A 15,307-nucleotide genomic window follows, 5' to 3' on the forward strand; every position below is an offset into this window, starting at 1 on the left:
CTAAATTGGAGAAAACGTGCCAACATTATTGAAGGGATTGGCCGTGGCCTTCTTTACCTTCGTAGAGATTCCAAATTAAGGATTGTTTACGGAGATCTTAAGACGTGTAACGTTCTGTTGGATGAAGATCTTGTGAGATATATATTTTATAATTGGCTAACAAAAATATCAGAGCAATTTTGACTTCTCTACTTTTGAAGCTCTCACCGAACCCATAAGCTTATTTCTTTCTCTTTCTAATATATATATTTTTTCTCTAAAATATATTCCATTCTTAACATGTCTAATAAATGGTAGAGATGATATTTCAAATAAGGGATTTAGAGAGTAAAGAAGATTTTCTCTCTTTCTTCTTTTCTATCCTCTCTTTTTTTCGATTTTGAATAACTTCAAATGTTAAATTTTTATTGATTCACATTTTGTATGAAAATGTTAAAATTATTATATTTATTACGATTGTTTATATATATGAATGGAGTGTTGAATAACAAGATCCAATCAACAGAGTTTATTGGACTTAATTGCCTTGGTACGTACAAGCTTAATTACTTCTCTATGAATCCTTGCTCTGATATTTTTGTTGGGAAACGTGCAAGTTTTTAAAACTTTTGAGGGATTTGCAATCACGGATCTTGATTCATCACACAGAGACAAGTTTTATGCAAAGATAAATAAAAGATGATGCATAATTCAATAAACAGATTGAATACTTACATCAAAGGTCTGAGTAAACCTTTTGAACTTTCCTCTAAAGTGAATGTTCTCACTTATTGTAGATCTCTTTAGCAAGATCCTTTCTCCTTCCGTTAGATTATTATCTTCCCTTTAGGAATCACCAATATGCCTTGATGAATGACCTTGGAATCTAGGCTGGTGGTAGCCTCCTTTAGAAGAGAAAACAAAACCCTAAAATCTAGAGAGAGAAAGTGTATTCCTTTTTCTTGTTCTCCAAGTCACCCCTAAAATATACATGAACTCATGTATATATAGGCAAAATAAAAATAAGAATAAGGAAACAATAAATCATTCTCCATCTCTAATTCAACTTTCTCAATCCTAACATGACTCCAATATCAACTTGGGCTATTGGTGAGAATCCTTTTGGGCTTACTATTTTCTTGGCTCCTATAAATTAATAATTGGTCCGGTCCATTAAACCATGGACCCAATTCAATTAATTCATAAATTAATTTCTACTCCACTAAAAGAAATTAATTGCACTCCAATTAAATAGTAAATAACCTCTAAGTCAATGTTGCACTTTGACCCCTCTATGCTTAATTATTTATCGGATAGTTAAAGCCATCAATCCGACAACATAATTAATATAATTATTTTGTTACCTTTGATTATTTCCGGCTCGATCACAATAAAATATTTATTTGACAAAAAAATAATAATAATTTATTAAGTAAATATATATATATAAAACATTTGTCTAAAACATACGAAGGCCTTCGAATTTAATTTGTGATCAACCATAATCAAAACAAAATAAATACAAATAGCACTGATGCAAATATTGAGAATATAGACCTCTAATTATCAATTACATAACTACCCAAAGTGTCGATCTAAGGATCCCGAGGTATCCGCCGAACAAATCAAAGTAATTGTTAATTAATAAAAGAGTCTATACTTCTCTCATACTTGAGAGTCAAAAGCCATGACTGTGATAGAGAGCAATTGCATACGACAGCTCTCGCAATATATCTCAATCTATCGTGGACTCGGTTTAAGTTTTAACTAATTAAATGTCCATCCATAATTACCGACTTTAAACCATTTATGATTACTAATTTATATCATAGTATTAATTGCTATTACATACATATATAAATATATTTTGTAATCAAGCAGACACCATCAATTCCATAAAGAATCGAAAAATAATACATTCCATTCACCAATTGTATAATGCTTTAATAATAATATCCAAATAAGAAACCATAACTTTTACAATCCAAAATTAGAATTTGCTATGCTAGGGCACACATATCCTAACAATTTTTACTCTATAGAATTTTGCACTGCCATAGACACAAACTGATTTTAGTCCTGTTCATTCTACCTGCTGGCATCTAGTGACGGACTCAAAAGTTTCAAAAAATTGTACGAGGGAGACGATCTCCAACAATAACTATAAGAAATGTTTAAAATCTTAATCTGATATTTATCTCTAACTAATCAATTCAAGCCTAACTCATCCTTAAATTTTTAAACTCTGGTTGAAATTTCGGATTAAATAGTCAAGTTACAAATATGGTCAATCTCCACACAAAATTTGATTTGATCTTGAGTTAGTTTCATATTAAAAATTTAGAATACTCTTAAGAACAAAATATTAATGAAAATTTCAAAAAAAAAAAAAAAAAAAAAAAAAATAACCTTAAAAATTTAATAGTTCTGATTAACGGTACTTTAACCTAAACCCAATTTTAATTAAGTTTGAATTAATATTTTTCAATTGAGGTGCAACCGTATTATCATAGTGGGTTTGAGTAGGCCCATTGCTTGCGGTCGTGGACCCAGTTACATGACGATGCTAGGGTTTGGAGCGTGGAAAGAGAGAGTGAGAATTTGGGGTTTGGTAACTTTGTAATTTCTTGTTCGTGAATCTGGACGTAGTCTAATCGGTTTGTTTATTTATTTATTATTCTGATAAAGAAGGAGCCGTGAATTTAACTTACACGGCCTACAAATGAATGTATTGTACTTTTTCTTGAATTATGATGGAATTACAGTGAAGAAAAACCTGGATATTGAAAAGGAGAATTTGGAAGATAAATGTGAAATCTATGGCAAAGAAGACGGAGTTTTCAAGCTAAAGACAGCGAAAATGGCGGCCATTGCTAATTTGGTAAATGTTACCTCCTACTATTATGATCTTGTAATTTAATATGCGCTTCAAATAATCCTCTTTTGCTTCTATTGTTTGTTTACTTGTTGATTCATAACATATAAATAAATATGAGTCATCACATATTCTTGACTAAGTTTTGAAATCCTAACATATATTAACACTTGTTGTCTTGAAATTAGAGAAAATTTAGCTCAAATTCCAATTCCAATACGCCACCAAACATAGCACAACACTGGTATCTAATTTAACAATGGTCTCTAATTTAACAAAGAGATAGCCATGGAAGTTGTATAATTAATTCCAATTTAATCCATTTCAACTCAACTCACTCAAAGATACTAGTTATCACAATTGCTGTAATCATAGGGTCAGTAGCGATTGCAATTATCTGCATCAATCTTTCTTAGAGGTTGATGGCTAAACCAAGAGGTATATGCAAATTACAGTTAGCACGAGAGAGAGAGAGGGAGAGAGAGAGAGAGAGAACAAGGTAATGCTCATCCATTGCTTTACGTTGTTCCAACCCAAAAAATATAAATATTTATTTTTCTTTATTTACTGGGAAAACTGCCAAGTGGATAAGAATGTAATTCTTCTCTGTGGTTTTGGTGATTGTTCCAGCTATTCTTGTGCTTTTATTTCTTTGTTAGAGTTAAAAGGAAAAAGAAATGAGAAAAAAAATTTAAAATAAATAAATAAATAAATAACACAGTAACATACTGCACATTCCCCTCCCCTAGATCCTCAAAAGAAAATTTTACCAGGTTTGCCTTTCCAGTGGAGGATTGTCAAAATTCTAGCTAGGACATGGAGTTCCGAAGCATCTTTTATCTTTAAAAAGTCAAAGCTGGTATATTTGTATAATTAATGGATTAAGAAAGATGAGCTAAACCAACTACATCTAAATATATTATGCACTATTCTTGGAAAGATAAAAGGCGTAACAACAATGAATTTTCTGTTGTGGGTCCCCCTTCAATCTATCCAGTGGTAGAGAACCCTTCATCCAGAAATTATTACTTGCAACTATTATTGGTGAAACGGATGTACGAGAGTCGTTAGATCATCACTGTAATGATGGGCCCCACCTAATCTAACGGAGCCATACATCCGTGACACCAATAACGGTTGTAACTAAAAATTTCTCTCTTGGTCTCCCTATTTAGTTCAAACTTCAAAGTTTTGGGCGCTTTTGTCAAGAGACCCAAGGGAATTGAAAATTGAATTACTCTTAATTAATGGAAGTCCTTTTTGACAACAAATTAGAATATATCACATCTTCCGTCTTCACAACCAACAAGCACCGGACAGAGTTATGGATGAACATTACCTTGTGAGCAGGCATGCATACTTTCTAATAACTTGAGCTTTTGAATCAAATGACAAGTTTTCGAATGGCTACATATGTTGGGGAATAATCAATTCCTTTCAACCCACTCAACGATCACTTGTTGTTGAGAATCGAATCTCTCATTCATCATACACAGCGAAAGCATCACCACATCACATCAACACAAGCATTAATGGATGTAACAATCACACGCATCCATGTACAATACAATATTTTACATGATTCACCCAACTCTAGGGTTACGTCCATGGAAAAGAGAGTTTTCACTATTATGAATTAAGAAAGAGAGTATACAACTATATGTCAAAACCCCACTCACTCACTCATTATCTTTTTTGAGGCTACATGTATACACTGGGGAATTACATATAATCTCCCATCTCCTCACAATACTTAACCTTAAATCCATTACATCTTTTTTCTCCTCTCTTTAAACCTCTCACACCCATCTCTATTTATAGAGTCTTCAAATCCAATTATTTGTTGAACAAGTATTCCTCAACTCAACTTGCTTACAAGGAATTACCATAATGATTAAAACTGTAAAATAGAAAAATAATGTAATACAATTTACTCTACAAATTTTTCAACCTTCCAAAATAAAAAGAAAACTAACTTTCTGCACACAAATTTTGAGCCACAGACCCAACAACACTTGCTTACAAGGAGTTACCATAATAATCAAAACTCTAAAATAGAAAAATAATGGAATACAATTTACTCTACAAATTTTTCAACCTTCCAAAACAAAAAAAGGAAACTAACTTTCTGCACACAAATTTTGAGCCACAAACCCAACAACATAATCTAATATTAGAGGCAAATTAGTCTTAGACCTATTCTGTGATCGACAATCACCAAACCCACACTAGAATGGTGTTTGGGTCCGAATTATAACCCGGATCTGCCACCATTTGACATTTTTTATTTATTTATTTTCATCTCATAAATATTTTATTATTGGATGTTTGTTTCTATCTATCAAGAGAAAGATCATTCACGTATCAGAGTGGTGTCCATTTATGTAAACGCATCAAAAAAAAATCAGCTGTGGGTCCCCTTCAATTCATCGAGTGGTGTCCATCATCGTCTCTGTCTATACTGGTTGACTGTGGATGTCAAATTTTGCGACTACAATAATCAACCTTTTCTGAATAGACAACACACCTTCCATCTTCTTCACCAACAAGAAGCACTAGACTTCAGACTTGCCATGGAACTTACAAGATTAATGACTCTTCTTTCAATCCCAGTTCACATATTTTACTGTTGTTGTACTATAGTATTTTGCACAGCCATAAACACAATTACATCAACTCAACCCATCAATGACCCTGAAGCTATAGTCTCCAATGGAGCCACCTTCAAATTGGGATTTTTTAGTCCTGTTAATTCTACTTACCGGTATGTAGGTATCTGGTACAACCAGATCTCTGTGAAGGCTGTGGTATGGGTCGCCAATAGAGATAAACCTCTTAATGACTCTTATGGGACTCTGACAATATCCAAGGATGGCAACCTTGTGGTCTTGGATAGACAGAAACAGATTGTTTGGTCATCAGATGTTCCAAATTCTTCGGTGAATTCAACTGCCCAGCTTTCAGATTCTGGAAACCTTATCCTGCGAGATGAGTCCAATGGAAACATAATATGGGAGAGTTTTGATCACCCTTCGGATTCTATGTTGCAGGAGATGAAAATTAGTAGCAACAGGTTTACAGATAAGAAGACTCAGCTGAAAAGCCCTTCAGATCCATCCACTGGAAAGTTCACTTCTGGCATCAACCCTCTGAATATTCCAGAAATTTATATATGGAATGGTAGTCATCCATACTGGCGCAGTGGTCCATGGAATGGCCAGTCTTTTATTGGCATACCTGCAATGGTTCCTGTATACAATAAAATATATGAATTTGTAGATGATAAAAAAGGAAATGTAATTTTAAGTTACAATTATGTCAATGAGTCTTCTCTGTCATACCATTCCTTGTGTTCTGATGGAACTCTTGGGAGGAAGGAGAAGATAAAAGGAAAGGAGACTTGGGAAAATACGTGCTCGGTGCTAAATACTGAATGTGATATTTATGGCAAGTGTGGTCCTTTTGGAAGCTGCAATGTGAAGGGTTCACCAATATGCACCTGTTTACAAGGGTTTGATCCAAACGATAAGGAGGAATGGAGTAGAGGAAATTGGACCAGTGGATGTGTAAGGAGGAGACAATTGCAGTGTGAGAGAAACAACACTGGTGGTGGAAAGGGTAAAGAAGATGGGTTTCTAAAGCTAATGACAGTGAAAGTGCCGGCATTCGCTGAGTTGGTTTTTGATGCGGAAGACAACTGCAAAAGCCAGTGCTTGAATAATTGTTCTTGTATAGCATATGCGTATTGTAGTGGCATTGGTTGTATGCAGTGGAGTGGAGACTTAATTGACATACAGAAATTTTCCTATGGTGGAGCAGATCTGTACATTCGTATCGCATATTCAGAACTTGGTAAGTTTTTTTAATCATCCTTTTAAAAAAAATAAAATAAAATAACAATACTAAGTGCTTCTAAAAATCCTCTTCTGTTTGTTTTACTTCTGAATTTGAACCATTGAATATACTACATGTTAGCCACCTGACATTTGTGCTCTAGTTTTAAGTATGCGTTAGTCTATTTTAATAGCACAAGTATAGTACTTTTTCCAATTTTCCCACAAAAGAAAGCCACGGAAATTGTCTAAATTTTTATTTTCTTAGTCCGTATTAACTCAATAAAAAATTTCCTTTTGTTTTATAGAGAAAAACAGAAGCACAAAAGTAGTAATCAAAATTGCAGTGCTCGTAGGGTCAGTAACCATTGCAATCTGTACCTATTTTTTATGGAGGAGGATGGCTAGACCAGGAGGTATATGCTCACTAAAATTAGCTAAAGAGATTAGCACATATTTGCTGTTATTATATAGATTACCTACTAAACTCTGAATCAGGAAGGAAGAAAGAAAGCGAGATGTCGCTGCCTAAGAAAAGGAAAGTGAATCCCTATTGTTTGAATGAAAGCTTGCATGGAGACAATGTAAACAAAATTAAACTGGAAGAGCTATCCATTTTCAGTTTTGAGATGCTGGAAATTGCAACAAACAAATTTGATGTCGCCAATAAGCTCGGGCAGGGTGGCTTTGGTCCAGTGTACAAGGTAATACTTGTTCATCTGAAATTTACCAAAAATAAAAAATAAAAAATTCCATTGAATCTTTACTTTCAGGGAAAATTGCAATCTGGACAAGAAGTAGCTATTAAACGGCTTTCAAGATCCTCCGGACAAGGGCATGAGGAGTTTATGAATGAGGTTGTGGTGATTTCTGAACTCCAGCACCGTAATCTTGTTAGACTTCTTGGCTGCTGTGTAGAAGGAGAAGAAAAGATGTTGATCTATGAATACATGCCAAATAAAAGCTTAGATGGATTTCTTTTTGGTTTGTTCATGAAAAAGCTCTTTATGTTATTTCTAGTTATTTTATTTTTACAATCTTAACATATTGAGGAACTTGATTGCGTTGAGAAGACAAAATGCCATTCTTTTTCTAGTCTGTGGGGAAGTTTCATCTCAACATCAGTTTTGTTGTCTCAAAACTTTAACCAACTTGATTTTTCTTTTCTTCAATATTCTTTCAGATCCAATCAAGCAAAAACTTCTAGATTGGAGAAAACGTGCCAACATTATTGAAGGGATTGGCCGTGGCCTTCTTTACCTTCATAGAGATTCCAGATTAAGGATTATTCACAGAGATCTTAAGACGGGCAACGTTCTATTGGATGAAGATTTAAATCCAAAAATTTCAGATTTTGGCATGGCAAAGATTTTTGGAGGTAACCAAAAACAAGCCAACACTAGAAGGATTGTTGGAACCTAGTAAGTGCTTTTTGGTTTGCCCAAAATGATCAATCATTCACGTGATAAGCCTTCTTTCTCATGGGGTACTTCAACTCAAATAATTTTATTCCTTGCGCTTTAACGAGTCTAATGACACAATGCAGCGGCTATATGGCCCCTGAATATGCAATGCATGGGAGATTTTCGAAAAAATCTGATATCTTTAGCTTTGGAGTATTGTTGTTAGAGATTGTAAGTGGGCGAAAAAACACTAGCTTTTATAAGGATGAGCACTCTTTAACCCTTCTAGGATTTGTAAGTTTACTCGAACTATTGCCTCAGTTACTCCATATGGTTCCATTTTAATCATTATAATTTCAACATTTCATGGTTTTGTTGCCCTGTCCAGGCCTGGAAATTGTGGAATGAAGATAGGATTGAATTGCTAATAGATCCAACAATTTCTGATCCATGCTTTCAAGTTGAGATCTTGAGATACGCACATGTAGGACTGTTGTGCGTGCAAGATTTCGCAACTAATAGGCCTACTATTTCTACTGTTCTATCAATGCTTAGTAGTGAAATTGCTAATCTTCCAACTCCGACACAACCTGCATTTACTGATATATTGGGCCTATCAAATAAACGATCTTCTCAACTGACCCGAAGAAGGAGATTTTCTGCAAACAATGTAACTCTAACAACCATTGATGGCCGTTAGCATACAATTCTTGTGATTTTTTCTCTTACTATTATCCCTTAAGAACACTTTTATTGTATATAAAGACTATAGTTAAGTTCAAAGTTCAAACATAATTATGTTCTCATCAGCTGTATTCAAAAGTTAGTGTTTGCCTATCTATTCTTTGTTTTTTTAAAACTTTTTGGGCAACCGGGAAAAGTATACAAGTCAACTTTACCATTGTATATATATATTTTTCCCCAGCAGCCAAAGAAATAAAAAGAAAATCATCAAAGTCATTGCCTTGTGATTAAATCATTAGATTTGCTGTAAAAGTGGGACTGCCCAACATACAATTCAAGGAAGCTTCAAATGCATGTTTAAATGGTATTTGTAATAACAAATTAAATTGACTAAACACAATCTTGATTTGAATAAATGCTAGAGAACCATGGTGGCTTCATTTCTTTTTTTCTTTTTTCTTTTTTTCGGTGAATAAGGTGACTTCATTTTTCTTGTAACTTTCATGCTGTAGGTGCAAAAATTCGTCAATTATAATAAATTGAAGAATAAAAGTAAAACACTCAATAAAACAATAAGCAATATATATTTAGAGAATTTGTTGATGATCTTTATTGAAAACTCATGCCTCTATTTATACAAGATTTAATGATAAATTATGGTAACACTCGTCTTGCTTGTCCGTCACGTTTTATTCACCATTATCCTTCATCATTATGTTCCATATAAGGATTTTTCTTCTGTATAAGATTCTTTCTTCGTATAAATTCTTCCATGTAAAGCTTTTCTTCTATGCAGGGTACTTGCTTCATATAGATTCTTCTTTGTAAAGCTTTTCTTCTATACAGGGTACTTGCTTCATATAGATTCTTCCTTGTAAAGCTCCCTTGATAACGTAATTGACTTGATCTGAATCATGGATAATCTTTATCCTAGCTGTATATTTGACTGAGGATAGATAGAGTTGATCTAGTGTTGGGCTGATGATAGTTCTTTTGGGCTTCATCAGGCTGGGCTAAAAAATCATGTGGCCCAGGGGAAATAGGTTATGACTTATTTAATGACGTGGCTGATATTTATTGGTAGGGGAATTTTTTCCTCCACAACCCCCAATTCCCTCCTAATTTGAGCAACAGTCCTTAATTAGAAGCAAATTAAATTTGCTTTGTTTCCAGAAGTGTAAGAGGCGGTTTTGAAAGTGGCTATTGACATTCTGACCACAAAACTTCTCCAAAGCTTGCTCTTGTCTTCCATGTGTTCGTAGCCTCGTCAATTTCTCAGGTCATTTTATATTTTTCTTATTGCATCCATATTATGAACACTTCATCCACTCACGATCAAATAGAAATTATGGATTATGAAACTACCCCTTCGGCATCTCCTATTCTTCTTAGAGTTCCACCTCCCGGGGTTTCTAACCCTATTGAGGTTACGAGTGATCCTACTATGAGAGAAGATAATTCTTCACCTTAAGTGAAGGAATCTACTTCTGGATCTACTGATATCTTTACCAAAAAAGAAAAAGAAATGATTTTGTCAATCCGATGCCTTAAGTTCACCATTGATTCCGTAATGGAAGAGTTTGAGATCCCCGAGGGGGTAGAAATAGTTGAGTACCCAACCGACGCCGATTTCAATTCTGGTGAAAGGGTGGGTGAGAATGAACTGCTTTTATCTGTCGGACATCTTAATGCCCTTCGTTTTCCCCTTCACCCCTTTTATTACTTAGTCTTCAATAAATTAGGTATTACCTCTCTCCAAGTAAACCCTAATTTTCTTATAATAGTGTCGGCTCTTCTTGTTCGCCGAAGGTTATAAAGTATTGACCTGATTCTCGCTGACTTATTGTTCAGCTATACCATTTCTAGACACCAAACCGAACTTGGCCGCTATTATTTCACTTCTTCTCTTCAACAAAGGATATGGACAGACCTTCCTACTTCTGAGAAGAGATGGAAAGAAAGAATGATCATTATTAAGGGAAAGTGGTCTGTGCCTCAGTCAGAAAAACTTCCTATTCCTCTCAAATTAGGGATCTTAGGTATAGAAGACCTTTATTCCTTTCATCTAGAGTGTTCTCGTTGTTTCCCCTGCCAGGTTTTGCTTTTTCGCCATATTTATGAATTTTTTTGTTTTTTTAGCATCATTTCCATCTTCGGTGGGTAGAACAAGGATTGCTTTCCTTAAGGAACGAGTTTGGAACAACCCTCCTTCTACAGATGACCTTCTTTCTTCCTCCAACCATAAGGAGATTGTGTCTAGTGTTTCAGTAGCTGACCTCATAGACTTATCGCTTCCTTCCTTTGATTCCTTTCCTTTGACAGAGGATGAGAAGAGAAGAGCTGAAGCTCTTAAGAGAAAGGCCGCAGAGGATACTCCTCTGCTGGTTATATGTTCTACTGAGCAGGAGAAGGAGGCTAAAGTTGCCCCTTTAAAGAAGAAAGCTAAAAAGAATCCTCCTTCTTCTGCCAAAAGCAAACGTATTAATCTTGGTAAGAATAAAGGAAAGGAAGGCGAGGAAGTGGAACCTGAAGAAGAAGTTCGGGTTTTTGTCTTGGCAGATAAAGGGGAACCTTGGAAACCAACTTTTTCCAGGACTGACAAGTCGATTCTTCATTCTGGAGATTCCGTAGTCACAGATCCTTCTGCTGCATTAGCAGTTGCCCGAGGGATATGGCTACTTAAAGATAAAGAACTAATTGGAAACATGGGTTTAGAACAGCTTCTTCCATCTGCCCCAGTTCATGCTACTGTTCATCTCTTTGGACATACATTCAATTGTCTAATCTTAACAATGAACATTGTTCATCTCATTGGACACGCAAGGCTACATGCGAACTCACCAACTTTGGTTTTGATCAGATTAAGGAAGAATCCATTGGACTTGATATTAAATTCTCAACTTCATTGGACATGCAAAGCCACTTCTTCTTTTCAGCAATACCTCGAGCAGATTTTTTTTTTTTTTTTTTAACGACAGCTCAATGGAAAGGCAAAGATCTTTTTCCTTTGCAATGACATTTTGCTGACAGATAAAATTTCCCTTTCAGCAATTCCTCGGTGGCAAGCAGAATTTTTTTTTTTTTCTTCAACGACACCTTAGCAGAAAGCAAAATTTCTCTTTCAGCAATACCTCGGCGGTGAACAGAATTTTTCTAGGTAGCTACAGTCTGGCAATGAATCAATTTATTTCTTCCCACCTACACTTTGCCGGATCAAAATTTATTTTGTAGCTATAACTATGGCGATAGACCAAAATTCTTCTTTTCAGCTACACGTTGGCGGTGGGTCAAATTTCTTCCTTGCAGCTACAATTTGGCGATAGACTAAAATTTTCTTTGCAGCTATACTTCGGTGGCGTGTCAAGTTGACAGGTTCGACGAGCACTTTTGATATCGCATGATGAGTGACAACATCTTGACAGCGAGCCAAGTTAAAAATTTGTGATGAGCGACGACAATATTTTGACAGTAAGCCAAGTTAATTAATTGCGACTAATCCTTTTGATATCTCGTGACGAGCACACTTTGCCATTTTGCAACTTTAAGGAGTTTTTTTTTTTTTTTGGTAGACTGAACTTGGAACAGGCCTCCAAGATACCTACGTACCTTGAAAAGGTATCAAGTCATCATGTAATTCAATTTTTTCCCGAAAAAAGTTTATACTTGTGTCAAAGGGATTTTTTTTTTTTGGACAGTTTATACTCGTATCAAAGAGTTCTTGATTTTTTTTTTTTCAGGTAGACAGTTTAAACTCGTGTCAATGAATGTCATTTTTTTTTTTTTTGAGACATTTTAAACTCGTATTAAGGAGTTCTTGATTTTTTTTCAAGTAGACAGTTTATACTCGTGTCTAAGAGTTCTTGATTTTTTTTTCTTCGGATAGACAGTTTAAACTCGTGTCAAGGATTGTCATTTTTTATTTTTTGGGAGACAGTTTAAACTCGTCTCAAGGAGTTTTTGATTTTCTTCCCAGATAGACAGTTTAAACTCGTGTCAAGGAGTGTCATTTCTTTTTTTTGGTGACAGTTTAAACTCGTACCTAGGAGTTCTTGATTTTTTTTTCAAGTAGATAGTTTATACTCGTGTCAAGGAGTTCTTGATTTTTGTTTTCAAGTAGACAATTTAAACTCGTGTCAAGGAGTGTCATTGATAGTTTAGGCTCGTATTTTGGAGTACTTCAATTTTAATTATTCTTCAACTTTGCAAGAACAAGACGACAATCCAAGCTTATACTGGAGGGCACGGACTATCTTATCGTCACTTTGAGGATTTTCTTCTTGGTTTCCTTAACTTAATTGCCCTTGTGATTTTGCACTTTCGATTGAAGTCATGTTATAACATGGTGCGTTTCTTGATGTAAGTCTCTCGAGATGATGCTTATAATGAAAGATGAAGCTTCTTCGTTATCCGAGTTAGGAAACATATTGTTTTCTTCTTCGGAATCACTTCCCTCATCTTCTTGAAAGTTGTCGAGTATATCAAGAACATCTTCCTTAGCACCATGATTTTCCATGCTAAGCTCCATGTTGTGGGCTCGAGTAATAAGCTCTTTAAATATGCGAGGCTTAATCCCTTGTAGGATGTAAAGAAGCTCCCATTGCATGCCTTGCATACATGTTTTAACTGCAGAAATTTCAGACAAACGATCCTCGCAGTCAAGACTTAGAGCTCGCCAACGGGTGATGTAGTTAACTACGGGTTCACCCTTCATCTGTTTTGTATTTATAAGCTCCAGCATACTTACAGTACGACGAGTGCTATAAAAATGGTTGAGAAATTCTCGTTCAATCTGTTCCCAACTGTCAATACCTCCAACTTTGAGGTTTGTATACCAATCAAATGCATTACCTTTGAGGGAACGAACGAATCGCTTAAGAAAGAGATCTCTGTCTGTACCAACATTGCCACAAGTTTCTACGAAGTGTGCGATATATTGCTTGGGATTGTCTTTTTCGTCAAATTGTTGAAGCTTTGGAGGTTGATACCCAACCGGCATTTTTAAGATGTTAATTCTTTCTGTGTAAGGTTTTGAATACATGCGAGCACTTTGAGAAACGTTACTGTATTGTTCTTTTATGCAATTCAGTATCATATCTTGAAGTTGTTGGACAGAAAGTGAGGTGACGGAGGCAACATCAATTGTTGAATTGGTGGACATGTCATTTTGATCATCAATTGGAGTGTTCTCAGGCATGGAATTAGAATGAGGAATTCGGCCTTTGCTTGACTCAACATTGTCGTCACGCAATTTTAACTTTTCTGTCAGCGAGGCAATTTTTAGATCTTGCTCCTTGATAGAGTGTTGTAATCTTTCAATTGCACGGGTCATAGTGATGGAGTAAGAAAAAATCTTTGGCCTTGGGTGGACCAGCCTTGAACTTAAACTTGTGACTGGAGCAACCTTTGAAGTTATAGGAACCTTCCTCCTTGCCCCTAGCGAGGTGAAAGCAGTATGAGTTTAAGTTGTTACTTTGACAGATTTGGCGGAATGGAATCTTATTGCATTGTGTTGTCTTTTGGCAGGAACGGATATTTTTACTATGTTCCACATCATTTAACTTGCAGAGTTGTTTATACCATTTGACGAAGTTGCAACCTTCTTGCCACCTTTTGTGGTGGTAATGATGTTGTCCGTCTTGACTGTGATGTCCTTGGTGTTATTCTTGCTCTTCGTCTGAATCTTGTTAGAAGTCATAGAATCTGACGATGAATTTGTTGAGGATTTGATGTAGGAGAAAGAGATGAGAGGCAGAGGATATCCCACCGTGCATGCCAAAAATTTGTGCACACAAATTTTGCAGTCTACAAATAAAGAACAAAATAGGGAGCAAAAATAATAGAATTTTATTAATTTAGAAAAATTGGAGTATAATCCTCTGTAATATTCTTTATAAAGAATAAGGTCCTCTAATTCGATTTCCTTTGTTGGTATTCAAAGGCTACACGAGCTTGATCTTGAATCACCATGGAATTTGAATAAAGAACGGCACGATTTGATGTGCTTGTTGTTGATCACCGTGGAATTTGATAAAGAACGGTATGATTTTATGTGCTTGTTGCTCTTCGCCTTCAGGTTTGGGTGTTGGGAATGAATGTTAACAGAGCTTTTGTATTTCTTTCTGGGATTTCTGGCGTCTGGATTTTTGAGTCTCTCAATTTCTGGACCTTCTGGATTTTTGAGTCTCTGAATTTCTGACCCCTTTTCTCCTTCCTTCATGTCTTTATTTATAAGCTTCTTAGATTAATAGGATGATGACATGTGTCCTTTCCCGATAAAGATAAAATCATAACTGGGCCAGGCCTGTTATATTATGATAATTATCCTTAAAAATAATTATTCTAAATATATTTTATTAAGACTAATTATCTTTTCATTTAATCCTCTAGGCTGGGCTAATTAAATAATTTAAGTGGACCAAGCTTGGGCCAATTAAATAACTTAATTAAACCTTAAACACATATTTGATGGGTCAATTTGTCAAAACAAAAAGTCCACTAAAATTTTAATGTCTACAGACCACATAAGAGGTGAG

At 35.2% G+C, this 15,307-nt stretch overlaps 1 protein-coding gene across 1 annotated transcript; it reads left to right on the forward strand.

The window, feature by feature from the left end:
* The first annotated feature begins 5,365 nt into the window (after window positions 1–5,365).
* LOC132306831 (G-type lectin S-receptor-like serine/threonine-protein kinase At1g11330) lies at window positions 5,366–8,893 on the forward strand. Its single transcript, XM_059804403.1, has 7 exons — window positions 5,366–6,706; window positions 6,996–7,103; window positions 7,186–7,391; window positions 7,461–7,671; window positions 7,871–8,108; window positions 8,234–8,384; window positions 8,479–8,893. The coding sequence occupies exons 1-7, from the start codon at window positions 5,428–5,430 to the stop codon at window positions 8,788–8,790; spliced, it is 2,505 nt and encodes an 834-aa protein (XP_059660386.1). The 5' UTR covers window positions 5,366–5,427; the 3' UTR covers window positions 8,791–8,893.
* The last annotated feature ends 6,414 nt before the right edge of the window (window positions 8,894–15,307 follow it).

This window comes from Cornus florida, unplaced genomic scaffold (genome assembly GCF_030987335.1).
Source record: "Cornus florida cultivar Cherokee Brave unplaced genomic scaffold, ASM3098733v1 CherokeeBrave_3.0.0_Hap2_Chr01, whole genome shotgun sequence".
NCBI classification, from domain to species: domain Eukaryota; kingdom Viridiplantae; phylum Streptophyta; class Magnoliopsida; order Cornales; family Cornaceae; genus Cornus; species Cornus florida.

Excerpts from the sequence above, each read along its gene's own strand:
- LOC132306831 (XM_059804403.1), top strand. The coding sequence starts at position 5,428 with ATGGAACTTACAAGATTAATGACTCTTCTTTCAATCCCAGTTCACATA. Across the intron at positions 7,104-7,185 it reads GAGGATGGCTAGACCAGGAG|GAAGGAAGAAAGAAAGCGAG; the intron begins GTATATGCTCAC and ends ACTCTGAATCAG. Across the intron at positions 7,392-7,460 it reads GCTTTGGTCCAGTGTACAAG|GGAAAATTGCAATCTGGACA; the intron begins GTAATACTTGTT and ends CTTTACTTTCAG.